This window comes from Dipodomys merriami, unplaced genomic scaffold, assembly GCF_024711535.1.
Source record: "Dipodomys merriami isolate MVZ:Mamm:240054 unplaced genomic scaffold, mDipMer1.0.p SCAF_17, whole genome shotgun sequence".
Lineage (NCBI taxonomy): Eukaryota > Metazoa > Chordata > Mammalia > Rodentia > Heteromyidae > Dipodomys > Dipodomys merriami.
In genome coordinates, this window is record NW_027203048.1 from 22,379,181 (window position 1) to 22,399,894 (window position 20,714).

The 20,714-nt window shown below is 36.1% G+C and overlaps 1 protein-coding gene across 4 annotated transcripts in view; it reads right to left on the minus strand.

The window, feature by feature from the left end:
* The window catches only part of Thada (THADA armadillo repeat containing), a 351,130-nt gene that overhangs the window by 216,823 nt on the left and 113,593 nt on the right, over window positions 1-20,714 (minus strand). For all 4 annotated transcript variants that reach the window (XM_070025487.1, XM_070025484.1, XM_070025486.1 and 1 more), the window contains 2 exons: window positions 19,347-19,469; window positions 13,056-13,147 (listed from right to left, as the gene is read on the minus strand). In XM_070025487.1, coding sequence (XP_069881588.1) covers window positions 13,056-13,147; window positions 19,347-19,469 — 215 coding nt within the window. The remainder of the gene's footprint in view (window positions 1-13,055; window positions 13,148-19,346; window positions 19,470-20,714) is intronic.

Here is a 20,714-nt window from a genome sequence, read left to right on the forward strand (position 1 = left end):
GCTCAAGGCTAGTGCTCTACACCTTGAACCACAGTTCCATTCCTAGATTTTTGTTGATTTAGTGATATATGAGTCTCAGAGACTTCCTTGCCTGGGCTGGCTTTAAAAGGTGATCCTCAAATCTCAGTCTAATAAGTAGGTAGAATTTACATGTGTGAGCCACCAGTACCCACCAATTTTTATATTTTAGAGAAATCTTCTAAATATAGTGCTAGGCTGGCCTTACATTCCTGATCTTCCTGCCTCAGCATCCAAGTGTTAGGATTCTGTTCATGAACTACACCATGTCTAGCTTAAGATTGATTTTGAGTGAAGAAGAAAACACTATGTTTTCAATATTCTTTGTATTTTTCTTAATAAACATTTATTATTTTCATCATAAAACTCAAGAGTAAAAGAGAGGGTGGCAAGATTAGACTCCTGGAGTCCACAGGAAATGACCCCAACCAGACTGTAAATCCAGCAGTACACTAGAGATAAAGAGGAGACAATGCCATTTAGAAAACAATTGTTTTTAATATGGGGGATGACAGCTTATCTAAGGGTACTGATAACAGGGAAGACTCAAGGGACAAAAGGTTAAGTGTGGTATGAAAGAATGGCTGGAGGAAAAGATACTCAACACAAGCCACTGAATATTTTTCTTCAATTAGCAACTGCACTCAAGTCCCAAAGACTTAAGGTTTTCCAAAGTAAACAGACCAAAAATTACAGCTTTGAGAGGAACAAAGAATATTATCTATATACTGTTCCCCAAAATAGAATAAAGACATTGACACCATACATTATCTCCAATTGAAAACAGTATCTATCACGACTGGGAATGTAGAGTGCTCAACAAACTAGCACTAGGCTATGGGTCTAGGTTCAAACCCTAGCAGTGGGAATAGGGAGAAAATATATACAAAAACTCAGAGTCCAAAGCAGGGCACTGATAGCTCATGCCTATAAGGGAGGATCAAGGTTCTAGAGGCCAACCCAGGTAGAAAAGCCTACCATACTGCATCTCCATGGATGGGAGCTGTGCTCTATGGTGTGTGCCTGTGATCTCAGCAAGGTTGGGAAGTTTAAACAAGGACAATCAAGCTTCAGGCACATACCCTAGCAGAAGCCAAGATGCTATTTTAAACTAAACAGAAAAAAACAAGGTTGGCAGCATGATTCAGTGATATCTTGCCAGCTTAGCAAGTACAGGGCCCTGAGTTCAAACTCCAGTATGGAAGGAAGAAAAGGAGAAAGGGAAGGTGGATCAGGGAGATTGTTTTTGTTTTTGGTTTTTTTGTCAGTTACAGGGCTTGAACTCTGGGCCTGGGTGCTGTCCCAGAGCTCTAGCTCAAGGCTAGCACTCTACCACTTGAGCCACAGCGCCACTTCTAGTTTTCTCAGTGGTTTATTGGAGATAAACCACAAGGCCTTTCCTGCCTGGGCTGGCTTTGAACCAAAATCCTCAGATCTTAGCTTCCTGAGTAGCCAGGATTATAGTCATGAGCCACTGGCACTGGCAGGGAGTTTTTTTTGAAAAGTGAAAACTCTTGTAAAGAATTAGGCAACTCAGACAAACAGAGCATACTTTCTCTATGTGGAGGTTAGATCTAAAATATGCCAGGACATGATAAATGATATACGACTTTAGGCATTCACACTCAGTGAGACCAAAGAAAGATACTCTTAGGAGAGGAACACAAAGGAGAAATGCCTATATGCCTCTCATCATATAAAATATTTATTGAAATGAAAAAATTCCAAGCATTCCCCAAAACATATAGACTACAGCACATATATCACAGAATATATACAAATCATTAAATCAGGATATATGGCTCAAGCCTATAATCCCAGTTACTCCAGAGGCCATAGATAGAAAGATGGTAATCTGAGGCCAACAACAGGCAAAACCAAAAGATCCTTTCTGAGAAATAATTAAAACACAAAGGGTCTAGGGACATGGCTCAAGGTATTAGACAAACAGCCTAGTAAGCACAAGGCCCTGGTTCAACCTCAATAGTTAAAAGGAAAAAAAAAAAAAACAAATGATGAATTCTTGGGTTATCTTACAAAATAGGATACTACTTGATTCTCAGTAATAATTTCTTCTTCTTTCCACTTTCATATTAAGATCCTGATCCTAGATTATTCTGTGCCTGCTAATTTTTGTTTTGGTTTGTTTTATTGCATGCATACTGTATGTTCCCTAAGAGTGGACTGTTCTTGAATCCTTTGGGGCCTAGCACTAAGTCTGGCACTTAATTAGTTATTATTATTTAATTAATATTAATTGTTAATATATTTACTGGCAGATATTAGACCACACACACAATGTCACTGCAGATTAAAATAAACCAAGTAACATGATGCCTTCTGCTATTGTGATTTAAAAAAGACAGAACAGTTATCTTAAGCACAAGAGCATGAAAATCATTAAACGTCAACTTAATGGGGAAGAGGGTCAAGAAGAGGCTTCTAGCGGGAAAAAAAATGTCCACAGAAAAAGCCATGGATTCCATGGAATTCAGTTTAAATGGCAAGACAATCAGTTTGGCTGTACATGAGGGCATGGCTTCAAAGGTAGCCAGCCGAAATGGGAAAGGTTAAAAACACTGAATAGATAGATAGATAGATAGATAGATAGATAGATAGATAGATAGATAGACAGATATATATATATAATTGAATATTTACTAATGCTAAGTCTATCTGTAGAAAGGCTATGAGTTATAGTCATATGGCAACTAAAATACATTTTCTCCAACGATAGATAAATGATGGCACTATAAGTAGGTAGCCCACAGAAATTATTTATGCCACCACTACACCATTATACATTCACAATGATAAAACATTAAAAACCAGGCTGCTGCATTATTGTTAAATAATCAAACAAGAGAATACCATTGAAAGAACATCTTTGATTTCCTTAAAAAGTTGAAGCCTCAGGGAAAAGTAACAATTAAATCAAAAGGGAGATGGTAATAGTGACCTAACGGCCTACTATCTACTCCCCACATATATCCAAACACACAGAAATAGACAGACACATGACTGGCCACAGTCTTGCAGATTAGGGATTCAATTTGTTGATCAGTTCATCATCAGTGCTATAAGCACTATTTTCCCCATTCCAAAAATCAGTCCTTTGGAAAAACAGAAAGTACCCTTCTCCTTATAAAACAGCAGATTCTAAATAGAATGCCATGTAAAATTAAAAAACCAGTCTCCTTAATAGGTCTCTTTTACTCAGGGATATAGCCCTAAGACCTAATGCAGTGTCCACATGAAATAAGCAATCAATGAATCTTTGCCTTAGAAATGAATGGTGAAGACTTCCACTATGCTCTCTGTCCTAGTCTCATTTATCATCTAACTTTCGTTCACTCCATGTCCATTTATGCAATATAATCCAATATACAGCAGCCTCCTCTCTACTTATCCAAATCTGACCATTCTTTCCCTCCCTGAGGCCTGACCTCATCCACAGAGTTGGATGATGTTTCTTAAGCTATTTGACAAGTCAGTCTGATCTCTCAATAAACAATAAACTCCTCAAAATTCAAGGCCATATCATAAATGTTGTTTTTATTTACGAGTGCCAAGGTATATGATAAATATTCAACAAAAAACTTTATTGATCATATTTTATTTTAAAAGTTCAGTGTATAACAATACTAGTTGAAAATTCCTGGAATTAAAAAAAATATACTAGTACTACTAAAACTAATAGTTATAAAAACTAAGTTCTGAATTTTAAAAAATTGTCAAAGTTCCAAAGAAACTGTTCCCTCCAGTTTTAACCTCCTTGACTCTTTCATCTCATTTGGAAAATAGTTCTGTGGTATTTCTCTAAATGTATAGTGATGAGCAATAAATACTGACTGTAAACCCACTGATAAATGAAGACTTTATCTCATAGTCTTAGAAGCAAACTTGACAAATTATGTAATCCTAGTATTACATTATATTAGTCTAGCTCATATAAAATATAAGCTACAAAAATACAAAAGCTAAGAAAAATATATTGACTCATGCTTTTCTTAAGATGCAAAAAGAGGATGCATACATTGCCAAATTCCACAGGACATGCTGAAACGAAAACAACAATGCCTTGGTTATTAAGAAGGCAATCGCCTGAAGCAGAACTTAACAGAGATTATTTGGTCCATGCAAGAGTCAATATTTAAGAACACAATAACTAACTCCTACTTCAAGTTCATGAACAAACTTCTTTTTAAGAACTTCTTCTTAGTTAAAATTTTTATTTGTGGTTTTCCTACCTATAATCCATGAACCTAAGAATGAACAAAAACTTGAAACATAAAACAATCTGTAGATCAGTTTGTCTGCATATCATAACTTCATTTGATTTTGAAAATTTCTCAACAAGGGTTATATAAGACTTGTATTTTCCTTCTGTCTTCAGATTGAATGCTCTACAAATATCTCTGGAAAACATAACATCTTCAGACCAGCGTTCTTGATTTTAAATCATTCATAATATTTACAATTTTATGACAAGTAAAATGTCTCTCCATATTCTACATTAGGATCATTTGAATCTGAACTAATAAAATTGCTAGTAGAAACTTCAATTCTAAATAAACAGCTAATTCATTAAGCTAAGAAAAATGATCAGCACTAGTGTTATGGAGTTGAGCAATCACTTGACTTTTCTGTACCCCCATTTTCACATCTGCAAAATGAGAACAGGATTAGACAATTTATTATATTCTTTCAAGTATAAAAGCAAATAATAATAAATGTTAGTCTCATTTTAAAGATCTGACTGAGTGGTTTATTGGTGATGAGTCTCACCAACTTTTCCTGCCTAGGTTGGCTTTGAACCGTGATCCTCAGATCTCAGCCTCCTGAATAGCTAGGATTACAGGGGTGAGCCACCGGTGCCCAGCTCAACACAGGAAAGTATACGGTATTTTTATCTCTAGATGAAAACTGTGGGGGGAGGAGGGTGCTCACCAAGTTAAAAGAAAGAAAAAAAATAAAAACAACAACAACAAAAAATCCCACAACCCAAAACTGCATAATCAGTATTAATGATATAATCAAACTATTAATAACATGATCAAACACTGGGTGAAATAGCTCATTACTCACAGCCTGACAAAGTAAAATCTATAGAAAAGTGACTTACAGTCCTAAGAGCTGTGTGTTGGTGTGTTCTCTGCACATGGAGGGTGATTTGTGTTCTCATCATGACACTTTCTGCATACCTTGGTCACCAACTCCTGTGAGATGAAGATTCTGTCTCCCTCACAAGGAGTTCATTAAGGTGCCAACAACAGAACAGGCTGCAGCAAAAAAGCCAACTGCCATATCCAGGATTGTCAGTTCTCTAAGGTCACAGAGTATTCATGATTCTTCTCTGCATCCCAATACCTAGCAGAGCATATATTCCAGACTGAAAATAGAACAAATGAATATTCAATAGAAAAGATGAGAATTCATAGGTCTGAAAATGTTAAGATTATCCTGGCTACAAAGAAAATTCTCATTTTCAGTTTGGGCAAATAGGTGCTTGCTGCAGCTACTATGTAGTTCAAAGCAAAAAAACCCAAAATTCTGAATTCTAAGAATTACGTTCTTTAAAACATAGAAATCCAATTGCCCGACAACTCTCACTTTTAGTTTTGGAAACTCAATTCTTTCTTAAACAATGGAGTTGTAACCAAAGAAACTGTGGAATCTCTTCAAAAAACTGTGTAGAACTGGAAACAAGCCAGTCTGTCTGGAAATTGATTAAAAACCTGCCTGTAGGCAGGATGCTCGGCTTCCCTTAGGATGATCCTCTCAAATGTACAACACTAAGGTATTAAAAAGAATAACTAATAACAAAAATACTAAAATATTAAAAATAATTCTGTCATTTATATCTAGAAAAATAAAATAATTTCAACATCTCTAAACATAGTCAGTGAAATTTTATTTGGACCTAATAATGGTTTTACAAACACATTTTGTTCGTAAATGGTACTATAAGACAACCTTAACCAAATTAATTAACATTAGCTCTTTTAAACGAGAATAATAAATCTGCACATAACAACATAATAAACAAGATTATTACTGTTTCGCCTTTTAAATCTGTTCCCATGTATTCCAAATCTATTCAACCTCTAAGCTTTTAAAGAAACTTTACTTCTCAAATACTAAGTTCAATTCTTCCATATCACCCATATCACACTGTGTGGTGCTTGTATATAGTGTTTTCTATCCTTTTCTGATTCACAGTAACAATTTTTGTCTCCCTAGCTGAACTGCAATGGTCCTTGAGTAGCATAGAAGTTCTATCCCTCAATTATTTTCACATGTTGACACTGAGTTCATGATGAGTGCCTGCCATGAATTTGGCATCAACATGGAAAAATGCAAAAGCAATCCTAATGTACATTGTAGCTCTGTACATAGAGCATAGTATGACTACTTCTTAGTAAGGCAGACAGACAATCCAAGAAGACAACAGTAAAGCTTTTCAGGCTGCTACATATTGACACTTGCCATGTATCTGTGACTAGCCTTGTTGGATGGTAATACATATAGAAACAAAAGGAATACCTAGAGTTAAGTAGTAGTGCTAGCAAGGTAAGCCTGCTGACATGCTGGTGAAGGCTATTGTTCAAGTACAGCCTATTCCCCAGATCACAGATTTATGCTGGCTCTGATTTTACAGAGACTCAATTATTCACTCTGTCAGGTCAAGTCAGTTAAATGGCAACAAACAGAAAAGAAAGGCATTTTTAAAAATTAAAATAATGGGGCTTGGAATATAGCTTAGTGGTAGAGTGCTTGCCTAGCATGCATGAAGCCCTGGGTTTGATTCCTCAGTACCACATAAACAGAAAAAGCCAGAAGTGGCGCTGTGGCTCAAGTGGTAGAGTGCAAGCCTTGAGCAAAAGAAGCTCAGGGACAGTTCTTAGGCCCTGAGTTCAAGCTCTAAGACTGGAAAAAAAATTAAAATAACGTATTTCTTTTAAAATACCTAAGTGCCAGGCATGATGGAACATACCTGTGATCCTAGCATTTGGAAGGCTGAGGCAGGAAGATCTGGAGGTCCTGTCTGTAGCCAGGCTGGGCTGGCAAAAGGAGAACACACAAAAGGAGAAATATACAAACAAACGGAGACTATACAAAAGAAGAATATACAAGTAAAACATGTTTAATTCTTCACAATCCAAAGAATATACCTAGAACAAGACCGATGGCTCAAAAGTTCAATCATTACAAGTATATCCTACATACTTTCTAAAATGTTGTTATTAGCGAAGATTAATTATACATACATACATATGATGCACTTTGATCAAATTCATCTCCTCTATTCTTTCTTAACCCCCTTTCTCCTTTGTTGATTTTCAAAGACTTTTAGTGGGTTTCTTTGTGCTACTTTCTTTACTTAGAGCATATTCAACCCTATCATCCTCTCTTTTCTCCCTCCCTCTTCTTGTAGATTCCTAACCCCAAAAGTCCCCATTTTGTTTATACAACTACTTACAGATTAAAACACAACAAAAGTCCCCCTTCTGTAATTGTCTTTTTTAAGGTCTAGATTCCACTTATAAGCAAAAACAAAAACCCTATGTATTTGTCTTTCTGAGCTTATCTTGTTCAACATAATAGTTTTCAATTATATCCACTTTCCTACAAACAATGTAATTTCTTTCTTTCTTTCTTTTGTCGGTCGTGGGGCTTGAACTCTGGGCTTGGGTGCTATCCCTCAGCTCTTCAGCTCAAGGTGAGTGCTCTATCGCTTGAGCCACAGTGCCACTTCCAGTTTTCTAGTGGTTTATTGGAGATAAGAGTTTCACGGACTTTTCTGCCCAGGCTGGCTTTGAACCCTGATCCTCAGATCTCAGCCTCCTGAGTAGCTAGGATTACAGGCACCAGCCACCGGCACCTGGCTCATAATTTCATTTTTTATAACTGATATTACACATATAAAAGACTATATTCACACACATATATGTCTCCTCATTGGTTGTTGGGTACTTAGGCTGATTTTGATTTTATTATTTGGCTAAACCTAAATGTTCAGGTACCTCTATTGTATGTTGACTTACATTCTTTCAGATATATGCCCAATAGTATTATAGAGAATTATATGGTAGTTCCACTGTTAGTTTCTTGAGGAACTCTCATAGGGTTTTCCATAGTAGCTATACTAATTTACATTCCCACCAATTATGCTTAAGGGATCTTTCTTTCCCCACATCCTCACTAGAATTTGTCGCTGTTTTCTTGATCATTCTGACTAGGATGAGATGAAATGTAAGTGTCGGTCTGATTTGCATTTCCTTTATGGCTAAAGATGTTCAAAGTCTTCAGGTATTTATTTGCCATTTGTACTTCTTTTGAGAACTGTTGGTTCAATTTATTTGCTCACTCACTTAATGGATTATTTGTTCTTTAGGTGTTTAGTTTTTTTGAGCTCTTTATATAGTCTAGATATTAGTTCTTTCTTCAAAGAATACTTTGCAAAGGTTTTTCTACCATTCTATGGGTTGTCTCTTCATTCTAGCAAATGTTGCCTTTGACATGCAGAAGTAGAATTTGATACAATCCTATATATCAATTCTTATTCTTATTCCTGTAGTAGTTTTAGAGTTTGAAGTCTTAAAGGCTTTAATACAGTTTGAATTGATTTTTATATGTGAGTACACTACATACTTACAAAGAGGGAGGTTCTTTCCTTTATATATGTAAAGGGAACTTCTTAATTCCTACTAGAAAAGTATCATTTTGGGGACAGAGAAATACTGCACTTAACCAAATTTGTAATTCTAGTGACATATTTTGAGCTTGGTATTTTAAGAGTGAGCCAAAGCTAGTCCAAACCTCCTACTTTACGGAAGATACACTAAAAGCGCAGAGAGGATAAGTAACTTGTCTCAGTTGGTCATCATGACTATCAGGGTACAAAAGGTAGAAACAGAAATCAGATTTCTGACTGTCTCTCTCATAACAAAATTTGAATATTCATGAAGCAAGTATGTCCTCCTATATATCAGACACTATATGTATGCCTCCTATATGTCAGACTCTATATGCAAGGCAACAGGTAAATAAAAAATAGCAAAATACTAACTCCAATATTGGCCATAGAAAGTTCAACCTAACTCTAAGACAAATGAATGAGTACCATATCAGAAACATTGGCAGAGAGAAATAGCACATCATATCTCTAATTGCTTAGGACTTCGAGTAGAAAATAAACATCTGATAGTTTGTTTTATGTTCACAAATCCCATAGGGCAGGGTCTAGATCTTATTGTTCCTGACACGTAGCTGGAGAAACTGAAGTGCAGAGTAGATAAATGAGACTATTAAGGTCATCTCCAGTGGCAGCAAAATGCCTAGAAACAAAGTTTGTTTACTCCGAGAGATATTTTTTTCCCCAGTAGATGGAAAAGCCAGATGTTCTTTTTATGTCCAATTCCTTTCTGATCAAAAGCATACGTTTGCAAGATTGTATGCAGGACCATCTTCAGTTGTGAAATCAAATTTAACTGTCCTGAAGTTAATTATTTTATCACTAAGTAACCAATCTACAAGCCATCATTTCTAGCATTCTTAAAGTGCTCATTATATATACAAGAAATAGATGGAAATGTTTCTACCCTTAGGGGATTAGTATTTCAACAAAGAGACATAAACAAATAAACCACTAAAGCAGAAGAATTGTCACAAACAATTGCAAATTTAAGAAATAAGTTTTATGCAGAAAATCTAATGAGTGCTGCCAAGAAGTATATTTTTCTAAGATTAAAAAGACAAACAGTAACCTATATAGGTGATGTCATATATTAATCTTCAGATTACTGAGATAAGGACTCTTACCAAAAATGTTTATCAAATCCAAATAAATTATTAACATTCTGTTTCCTTCATTTTACTATTTAATTTTATTCAAGGAATTAAACAAACATTCTGCTTCCCTCTTTCTAGGAAAGCTGTCATTTTGCAATCTGTTTTATTCAAAGAAAAGTAATTTTGTGTGTGTGTATATGTGTGAGTGCTGGTCCTAGGACTTGAATTCAGGGCCTGAATACTATCCATTGGCTTTCTTGCTTAAGGCTAGTGCTTTATCACTTGAACCACAGCTTCACTTCCACCTTTTTTTGAGTAGTTAATTAGAAACAAGAGTCTGCCCTAGCTGGCTTCCAACGTCAATCCTCAGATCTTAGCCTCCTAACTAGGTAGGATTACAAGCACCCAGCAGTAAATGAATTTCTAATGGAGTAGAGAGACAGAGACAGAGAGAGACAGAGAGAGAGAGAGAGAGAGAGAGAGAGAGAGAGAGAGAGAGAGAGAGAGAGAGAGAGAGAGAGAGAGAGAGAGTGCACACACGAGAGAGAAAGAAAAAGGGGGAGGGAAGGAGGGAGAGGAATGGGAGAGAATATCCAGAGTTTGGATTTAGACTTGCATCTTTTCTGGCAAAAAGAAACATTGCCCTACACCACTACTCTCTCTCAGATGCAATCTAAATGAAATAAATCTGATCATTTTCTTATATATGCAGTCTCTTCATAAAACTAAAAGGGAAGAAAGGTGTGGTAGCATACACCTGCAATTCTAGTACTAGAGAAGTTAGGGCAGGCAGATCACAAGTCTGTGGTCAACTTGGACTATAGAGCAAGAATCTATTTCAAACTGAACACAAACAAACCATAAATGAAAGAGAAAAAAAGCACATCTTCATTTTCAAGTCAGCTTCAAATACTAGTTTTACTTGTTTGACAATCTAATATTTATATCACTACTTATTAGGGCCTATAACATGGCCCAAATATTTTAAACCATAGCACATTATAGAATTATTAGCACAAAAGGAAAACAAATAGTAACTCTAAGTTACTGTCAGGAAGAATTACCTTAAAAACAGACTAAAAAGTAAAAAATTATAATCATCCTTCTTAAGAAGTAATGTTTTGTTTTAAAACTATGCTCTAAAAGAAGAAAAATTCCCTGGTATTTCCTGTATATACTCAGGGGATTTATACTTAAAGCCAGTTACCTTCCTTTAAAATATTTGGTGAATGTTATAGGGTGATAAGTAGCTATTTAAATGACAATTCAGAACTAACACAGTGGGCTTTACTAAAATTGCTGCCAGCTTGTCATATAATTACTTCATATTATTTTAAATTTCTAACAGTTATGTCCATCACATAAAAATGTATTTAATAAACAACAGTCTAAACCTAAAGGTGAAGCATGCAAACTTTTTTAGGCAGGAGAGGAAATGGTTCTGAATTTTTTATCTAAGTCTCAAGAGAAAGGTCTTTAGACTTAGATGAGGCTCAAAGTTAAATTAAACATGCAGCGACAGTGACATCTAGTGTTAACAACTTCAAGCCCACTGAACTGCTAAGTAGGGAAAACTATTAAAAACTTCCTTGCCGGGCGCTGGTGGCTCACGCCTGTAATCCTAGCTACTCAGGAGGCTGAGATCTGAGGATCGCGGTTCAAAGCCAGCCCGGGCAGGAGAGACCGTGAGACTCCTATCTCCAATAAACCACCAGAAAACCGGAAGTGGCGCTGTAGCTCAAGTGGTAGAGCGCTCGCCTTGAGCTGAAGAGCTGAGGGACATCGCCCAGGCCCAGAGTTCAAGCCCCACGACCGACAAAAAAAAAAAAAAAAAAAAAAAAAAAAAAAAAAAAAAAAAAAAAAAAAAAAACAAAACTTCCTTAAGAACAATTTGTTATATTATATATTAAAAAATATTCATTATCAAATTGTTCCATAAGCTTTCTTCTGGATATTATATAAAAAAACATTAAGAGAGTAAACTAAATACCAAAAGTAGCAAGTATTATTTACTTGTAGGTGACCAAAATCTGTTTCCCCAAGAGAGCTCAAGGAAAAGGTAATCTGGAAGTCATTCTGATAAGAAAATCACAAATAGGGCTGGGAAGGTGGCTCAGTGGTAGAGCAATTGCCTTGCATGCATGAGGCCCTGAGTTCGATTCCTCAGCACCACATAAGCAGAAAAAAAAAAAAGCCGTAAGTGGCGCTGTGGCTCACAAGTGGTAGAGCGCTAGCCTTGAGCTGAAGAGCTGAGGGACAGCGCGCCCAGGCCCAGAGTTCAGGCCCCACCACCGGACCAAAAAAAAAAAGAAAATCACAAATAAACTCCAACTAAGGCACACACGCCAGAAAAAGTAGATTAGACCAGGCCCCAGTGGCTCATTCCTGTAATGCTAGCTACTCAGGAGGCTGAGATCTGAGGATTGGGGTTCAAAGCCAGCCAGGGCAGGAAGATGTGATACTGTTGTGATTCAAGTGATAGAGCACTTGCCTTGAGCTGAAGAGCTCAGGGACAATGCCCAGGCCCAGAGTTCAAGCCCCACACCTGACAAAAAGAAGAAAGAAAAGAAAGAAAGAAAGAAAGAAAGAAAGAAAGAAAGAAAGAAAGAAAGAAAGAAAGAAAGAAAGAAAGAAAGAAAGAAAGAAAGAAAGAAAGAAAGAAAGAAAGAAAGAAGAAAGAAAGAAAGAAAGAAAGAAAGAAAGAAAGAAAGAAAGAAAGAGAAAGAAAGAATTCTGAAATACTTGAAAAACATATAGAAGAAAATAAAGAAGAAAATAACTTTAGTTAATATACTAAGGAACAAGTCTGCTTTTCAGCCCTTGCTACCTTGCTGTATTTTGAAAGGTTGACTTACTAAATAGTTGCTCTAAGGGCCTAAAATTTGGCAGCATAGGTTAATTGCTATAGTATTTTTATGGATATTTTTGCTTTTGTTTTAATTTGGTGTTGGTCTTGGGGCCTGAGATCTGTTCCTGAGAAGGTATTTTGCTCAAAGCTATCACTCTACAACTTGAGCCACAGCTCTACTTTTAGCTTTTCTGGTAGTTAATTGGAGAGAAGAGTCTCATAGACTTTCTTGCCCAGGCTAGGGCTGAACCTCGATCCTCAGATCTTAGTCTCTTGAGTAGCTAAGATTATAAGTAAGCCTCTGGCACCTTGCAAATTAAGCAGAATTTTGACAAATTGTTTTTGGTTAGTACAGTATCATATAAAGATAAAGTTAACATTAAATGGAACTTACCTATTTGTTTTGGAAAGTTCATCCTTTCTTCTTTTAACACCAAATATTCTAGTGATCAAGGAACTAAAGAGAAGTGTGGATGAATTTCTTACCTAATGTAAAAATAAACACACAGTTAAACACTCATGGCATGAAATCAATATTTATAATGTTTAAACTATATATTCAAAACCATTACCCAATTGGACTAAATGTTTTTGTTCAGAAACTAAGACCACTTCTACAAAAACCTTTATAGTAATTGATTCAACAGCTTCTCTTAAATTGAGCTGTACAATCTGAATATATATATAACACACTTCTTCCTATACTTCTAATATTATCCATTGTTTTCATGACGTCTGTACTTGAATCATCACATAATCCTTCTGGACAATGAATACTCTAGGAAAGACCTAGTTCTTCTAATTTATTTGTTGGTCGTGGGGCGATGTCCCTCAGCTCTTCAGCTCAAAGCTAGCGTTCTACTTCCGGCTTTTTCTGCTTATGTAGTGCTGAGGAATCGAACCCAGGGCCTCATGCATACAAGGCAAGCACTCTACCACTGAGCCACTCAAGCACTGAGCCACCTTCCCAGCCCGAGAAAATACTTTTAATATTTTAAAGAATCTAAGTAATGGGCTGTGGATGTGTCTCAAATGGTACAGTGACAGCACCAGGCCCTGAATTCAAATCCCAAAACAATTACCCCCCACCCTAAATAAGATTCATGTAATGAATACAGCCAAAAATAATTAATATTTAAGATGTTGTTTATTAACCTCATAATGGCAGTAACCAAGTAATATTAACCCTACAGTTATATGAGATGGCTGATGAATAATAGTAAATGAGAGTCAAACATGGTGCTATATATTATACTATAATCTTATACTGTATATTACACTATAATCCAAGTACTTATGAGACTGAGGTAGGAGATCCTGAATTTGAGGCCTGGGTTACAAAGAAAGATTTCTTTCTCACAGAAAAAGAAAAAACAAAACAAAACAAAAAAACACACAAAGGCTAAGAATGAACTAGAATTATTTCCAAACCAATGTTTTAAGATGAAATTTCATAAAGATGTCTTGAATATTCTAGTATTATTGAAATTCCACAACTGGTTTTTAAAATCAGGTAGAAATGTGTAGGTAGGTACTATTGACTCCTCTTCAGTGTGCAAAGCACTATGGAAAACACCCAGAAATAGAAAATGCATAGTTCTGCCATCACAGAACTTAAATTCTCATTAGGTAGGTATCATCATATGGTATGTTAACTAGCAATATAAGCTGAAAGGTCATCCAAAGTAATAATGCAAGATTTAGAAAACAACTTCCTGAAACAACTACCATAAGAATTGGGAACAGAAATGCTTCTGTTGCACTGAGCAACGGAGCTAGTGTTTCAGATTCAGCAGACTCTTTGCCATAGGGAAGATAAAACAAGTGTTGTCACATCTTCTGCTTTTCCCTTTTGAAAAAAAAAAAATCCAAAAACACTGACTTTTATGTGAAATCTCACTATTTTGAAATGCTGGCAACAAATTAAAGGGTGGAAAACCATGATGGAAGCCAAATAAAACAGTGTCAGCCACATTTGTCCTATTAGCCACTAACCTCTCCACTAAAAACCCAGACCTCCATTTATTCACAGAAGCCTAAGAAGTGATTTTAGAGATACAACAGCACAAATCACCCAAAAATAGCAATGCAATCCTAAAATTGAACAGTTAAGGAGATTAATTCTACAGTAAGACAACAAGTCCTACTCTGTGCCCCGCCTAATATCTCCCAAACAGCAAATCAATCCATCTTGTTACTTCATCAGTATTGACTCTTGAATATTTCCTACACAATTTACTCAAATAGCCCCCAGACTACTAGGTTTCAGATGACCTGATAAAGACATCTTCCCTTCCCAGAAATCCCATCAACACAAAAAGAAGATCTGAGATATAGCTAGAGGTAGATATTTGCTTAGTATGTATGAGGCCTGGCTTTGATTCCCAGCAATGCAAATGTACATAAATGAAAGAAGGAAAAGGAGAGGGAGACTGAGAAGGAGAAAGAGGGAGAAGAGAGAAAATAGAAAAGGAAAGGCAATATAACTATGATAAAATAAAAACACAGACCATATGGACCATAATAGCTACATTTTGTCTAGTAAAACAAACACAGTAACAGAAGCAAAAGATTCCTTTATAACCAGTGTTAAAAAGGAAGATTATAAGCCTAAGTACCTGAGAGACTGAGATCGGAGACACTAGTGGCTGATGTCTATAATCCTAGCTACCTGAGTGGCTGAGATCTGAGAATCACTGTTTGAAGCAGGGTAGGGCAGGAAAACCCTTGAAATTCTTATCTTTAATCAACTAGCAAAAAGCCAGAAGTAAAGGCAGAAGTGAGCAAAAGAGCCCAGTGAAAATGCAAGTTCAAGCCCTAGTACCAGCACAAAAAAAAAAAAAAAGATTATAAGAAAATTACACAGAATTATGTGTGTAGCCTTTTCTGTGTGTGTGTGTGTGTGTGTGTGTGTGTGTGTGTGTGTGTGTGTGTGTGTGTGTGTGTGTGTGTGTGTGTGTGTGTGTGTGTGTGTGTGTGTGTGTGTGTGTGTGTGTGTACACAGCTAGAATTAACAAATAAAAATAACATGGGGGAAGAAAATACATTAAGAAGATATCTGGATAGTGCTATAACAGATGGCTCTTACACTTCTTACTATGCTTTTATTTTCAAATTTTGTGCAGGAGCATATATTATGTGTAGGGTCCTCAAAATTACTCTTTTCTTTTTTTTTTTTTTAAAAAAAGGTCATTCATTTCTAAAACTTTGAGTATAAACAAAAGTTTGAAAAATCAGCAGGTTTTAATCTCATGAAGCCTTTTTACAGAAACCTATTGTATTATCTGGAATTAGCTGAAGAAAACAATAGAGATATTGTTGGGAGTCAGTTTGATGATCTTTCATTTTCCTTATGATTGAATCACATTCCTTACCTCTGACTGAACTGACTGTATGCAGGTACTGTTCTGCTTCCTGTAAATGCAAAAGGGAAACACTATGTCCTCAAGAGTCACCATGTAATACTCCTAGACAGAATTCCAGAAGTCTGTGTCTCTGACAGGAAGACGTCTAGTTTTCTGAGTAACCTTGTGAATTATTCATTTCAGGAAGTGTCTGTCTTTGGCTTACACTGCAATAGACTAATTATCATTTAGAGGCTTACTATTTAGGTAGGAAATGCCATGTGCATATCACTTATTGGAAAGCTTGCCTTTCTAGCAAATATTCCATTCTGCAGACTTCAGATCTTGTTTTTTTTCCTTTCCCTTTGTCAGATAGGGTGTTGTGTGTGTGTGTGTGTGTCACAAGGGTTTGAACTCACTGTGTGTGTGTGTGTGTGTGTGTGTGTGTGTGTGTGTGTGTGTGTCACAAGGGTCTGAACTCACTGCCTGGGTGTAGTCCCTGAGCACTTTTGCTCAAGACTAGAAGGCTAGCACTCTACAGTGCCACTTCCAGTTTTCTGGTAGTTACTTAGAGGTAAGAGTCTCACAGACTTTCCTGCCTGGGCTGGCTCTGTACCATAATCCTCAGATCTCAGCATCCTGAGTAGCTAGGATTATAGACATGAGCCACCATTTTTTGTTTTTGTTTTTTGTAAGTTACACTCAACACCTATAAACCACAGGATATTTTGCCTCTATTCTAAAGGATACAATGACATGAAAAACAAAGCAAACAAAAATCTTTGGGTCCCCTTCCCCCAGTAATCATGTAAGAAACTATTGAAAACTTTTAAAATATAACAAAGTGTACATGGTATTGAATCAAAAGGTTTCTGCAGAGTGATCATAAAACAAAGGAAAATGACTTAGTACTTAAATTGTTCCATTTTAATGCTCTGTATTTGAGTTTTCAACTTTTGGCAGAAGATATTTGTAGTACTTAATATATAAATACAAAAAGAAAGGCACATCACAATAATAAAGAATTATTCCGCTTCTAGATCAATAAACTAAATTATTTACAGAACACAAATCAGAAGTAGAATAAAACCAGGCCCTGGTGGCTAATGCCTATAATCCTAGCTACTCAGGAGGCTGAGATCTGAGGATCACAGTTCAAAGCCAGCTCAGGCAGGAAAGTCTGTGAGACTCTTCTCCAATTAACCATCAGAAAACTGGAAGTGGCACTGTGGTTCAAAGTGGTATAGTGCTAGCCTTGAGAACAAAGAGCTAAGCTCCCAGACTCCAAGTTTAAGCCCCATGCTGATCAAAAAAAAAACAAAAACATAATATATATATATATATATATATATATAGAGAGAGAGAGAGAGAGAGAGAGAGAGAGAGAGAGAGAGAGAGAGAGAGAGACTAAGATATGTAAAGAAACTGGAACTCTTATACATTGCTGATAAGTATAAAAGTGCATTGCTGCTGTAGAAAATTGGTGATGACTCTCCAGAAAGTTACACTAAGTTACACCTACCATATGATATATGAACTGAAAGCAGCGACTAAGGTAACTTTTGTGACATCATCATTGCTGCATTACTTATAACTAGTAAAAAATGAAAACAACCTAAATGTCTATCAACAGATGAGTAAAGAAAAGATAGTATATACATATGATGGAATATTATCCAACCTTAAAAGAGAATAAAATTTCTGATATATCCTACAATGTAGATGAACCTTAAGGACATTATTCTAAGTAAAATATGCCAAACAAAGGGGAAACTATTTCATGATTCCACTAAGAACAAGTATATTAGACCAAGTAAATTCATAGAGGCAGAAAGTAGAACTGAGATTACAGAGGATTGAGGAGTAAAAGATGAAGAGTTAAGTGTTTAGCAGGTACAGATCTTCTGTGTGGCATGGTAACAAAGGTACAATGATGATGTATGTTAATATTAAGCACTGAATTTTGTATACGTAGAAATGATTAAAGCAGTAAATTAAAAAGAAAATCAATTGTTTAAACAAAGGTATTAACCTAGTGTGTGTTTACAACACACATAAATACAAAATGCATAGCAATAACTGCACAAAAACTGGAGAAAAACAGAAGTATACTATTACTAAGTTCTTGAGTTTGTATACTATCGCTTGAAAGTAGGCTGTAGTAAGATAAAGATATATATTATAGCCAGGTACTGGTAGCTCACAGTTGTAATTCTAGCTATTTAAGAGGCTGAGACCTAGAGATCTTAGTTCAAACCCAACCTGAGCAGAAAAGTCATGAAACTCCATCTCCAATTAAACAATTGTTAGACTAGAACCAGGTGCCAGTAGTTCATACCTGTAATCCTAACTACTCAGGGAGCTGAGATTTGAGGTTCATGCTCTAAGCCAACCTGGGCAGGAATGTTCATGAGACTCTTAACCTCAACCACCAAAATGCAGGATGTGGAGCTGTGGCTCAAGTAGTAGACCACTAGCCTTAAGCTTAAAAGCTAAGGGACAGCACCCAGACTCTGAGTTCAATCACTAGTACTGATACGCGCACACACAAACACACATACACACACAGCCAGACTAGAACAAGCACACACAAACACACACACAGACTAGAACAAGACTCAAGTGGTAGAGTGCCAGCAGTGAGCAAAAAAGTAGAGTGGGAATATGAGTCAGAAATTCAAATCCCAAAATATAAATATTGTAAACTTTAAACCAACTACTAAAATAAGTCAGTAAACCAACAAATGAGACAAACCATAAAATATAAAAACATCAGTATGTAGCTTAATCTAAGGATTTATCCCTTAGAAAAAGTCTCTAGCTGGGTGCCGGTGGCTCACACCTGTAATCCTAACTACTCAGGAGGCTGAGATCTGAGGATCTCGGTTCAAAGCCAGCCCAGGCAAGGAAGTCCATGAAACTCTTATCTCCAATAAACCACCAGAAAACCAGAAGTGGCACTGTGGCTCAAGTGGTAGAGTGCGAGCCTTGAGCTGAAGATCTGAGGGATAGCGCCCAGGCACAGAGTTCAAGCCCCATGACCAAAAAAAGTCTCTAGCGAAATACACTATCATATATATACATGTATATATGTATATATATGATATATATATCAAAATACACTATCATATATATACATATATAGATGCATATATATATATATGTGTGTGTGTGTGTGTGTATATATATATATATATATATATATATATATATATATATATATATATATACAAACATACATAAATATAAATGATGTATTTGACCATCCATTGGCAGGTCAGTTTATTTAAACCTACTCAGAAGCACAATTAAATTAATGAAAATAAATGGCAAATACTCACTGCCCACACTGGTGATGTAAAACCCAGAATTGCAGCCTTGGCTCCATCAGCAACATAAGGAATAATGTTTTCTCCCAAACGTGTATCTCTGAACAAGGCTCTAAGGATATTTAAAGCATGAACCTAAAACAAGAAGTTCAAAATTAGTAGTGGGCATAAAACTATGGTAACTCTAAACCTGTAAATAAAATTGTACAAAGACACAAATAATTCATAAATGAAATGCACTAAAAACACTAAATAATATAAAATTAAAACTGTTAGTAATATTTGAACAATGAAATAAAAAGAAGCTTGATCAGGTGGATATATGCAGAATCCTGAACCTATCAAATAAAATATCATATCCTTTCAAGAACTTTTTTTTTTGGTGCTGGTCCTGGGACTTGAACTCGGGATCTGGGCACCGTAACTGATTTTTTTTTTTTTCTTAAGCCTTGTGCATTACTAATTTGAGCGATGGTTCTACTTCTGGCTTTTGGGTGATTAAATGGAGACAAGATCTCATGGACTTTTCTGCCCAAGCTGGCTTTGTACTGTGATCCTCAGATTTCAGCTTCTTGAGTAGCTAGTATTTCAGATTTGAGAACGCGCACGTGCGTGCGTGCGTGTGTGTGTGTTTTAAATGACTTAAAACCTAGCCACACATAAAGCCTCAATAAATACCAAATAACCACTATCTTATATTCTCTGATCAGAATGCAACTAGGCTAAAAATAGGTTCGATTTAAAATTTTTTTAAGTTTATTTTGGTGGTACTAGAGTTTGAAATCAGTCTTATACTTGCTTTGCTTATGCTATACTGCTGAGTAACACCTCCAGCCCAGCTTTTTGCTGTTCTTTTTTTTTGGGGGGGGTGGGTGGAAGAAAGAAAGACCCTATGCTTGGGACTGTACCTCCCTCCTCTTCTTCCTCCTCTTTCTCTCTTCCTCCTCCTCTTCTTCCTCCTCCCCCCTCCTCCTTCCTCCCCTTGTCCTCTTCCTCCTCTTCCTCCTCCTTTTCTTCCTCTTCCTCCTCCTCCCCCCCCACTCCTCTTGTTCTCCTTTTTCAATAGGGCTATTTTCTAAAATGTTAGATTGACAGCATTTATGACATTCTTGATGGTTCTTTATGTTATTGTGTGCAAATGTCTATATCTGAATTCTTTTATCAAAGATCATATTAATATCATTCATTTATTCAATAAATGTGACATACAGGTAATATATTTTAAAAATAATGTAAATAGTGAAAGCTTTACCCAATTCAAAAATAATCCAAAACAGAATATATTGGATGGATCTTGTTTTTGATCCAATCTGCTATTCTTCTGAATAGCAAAAACAAAAATTAAAGGAATTCATGATTACTAAACCAGCATTACAAAGA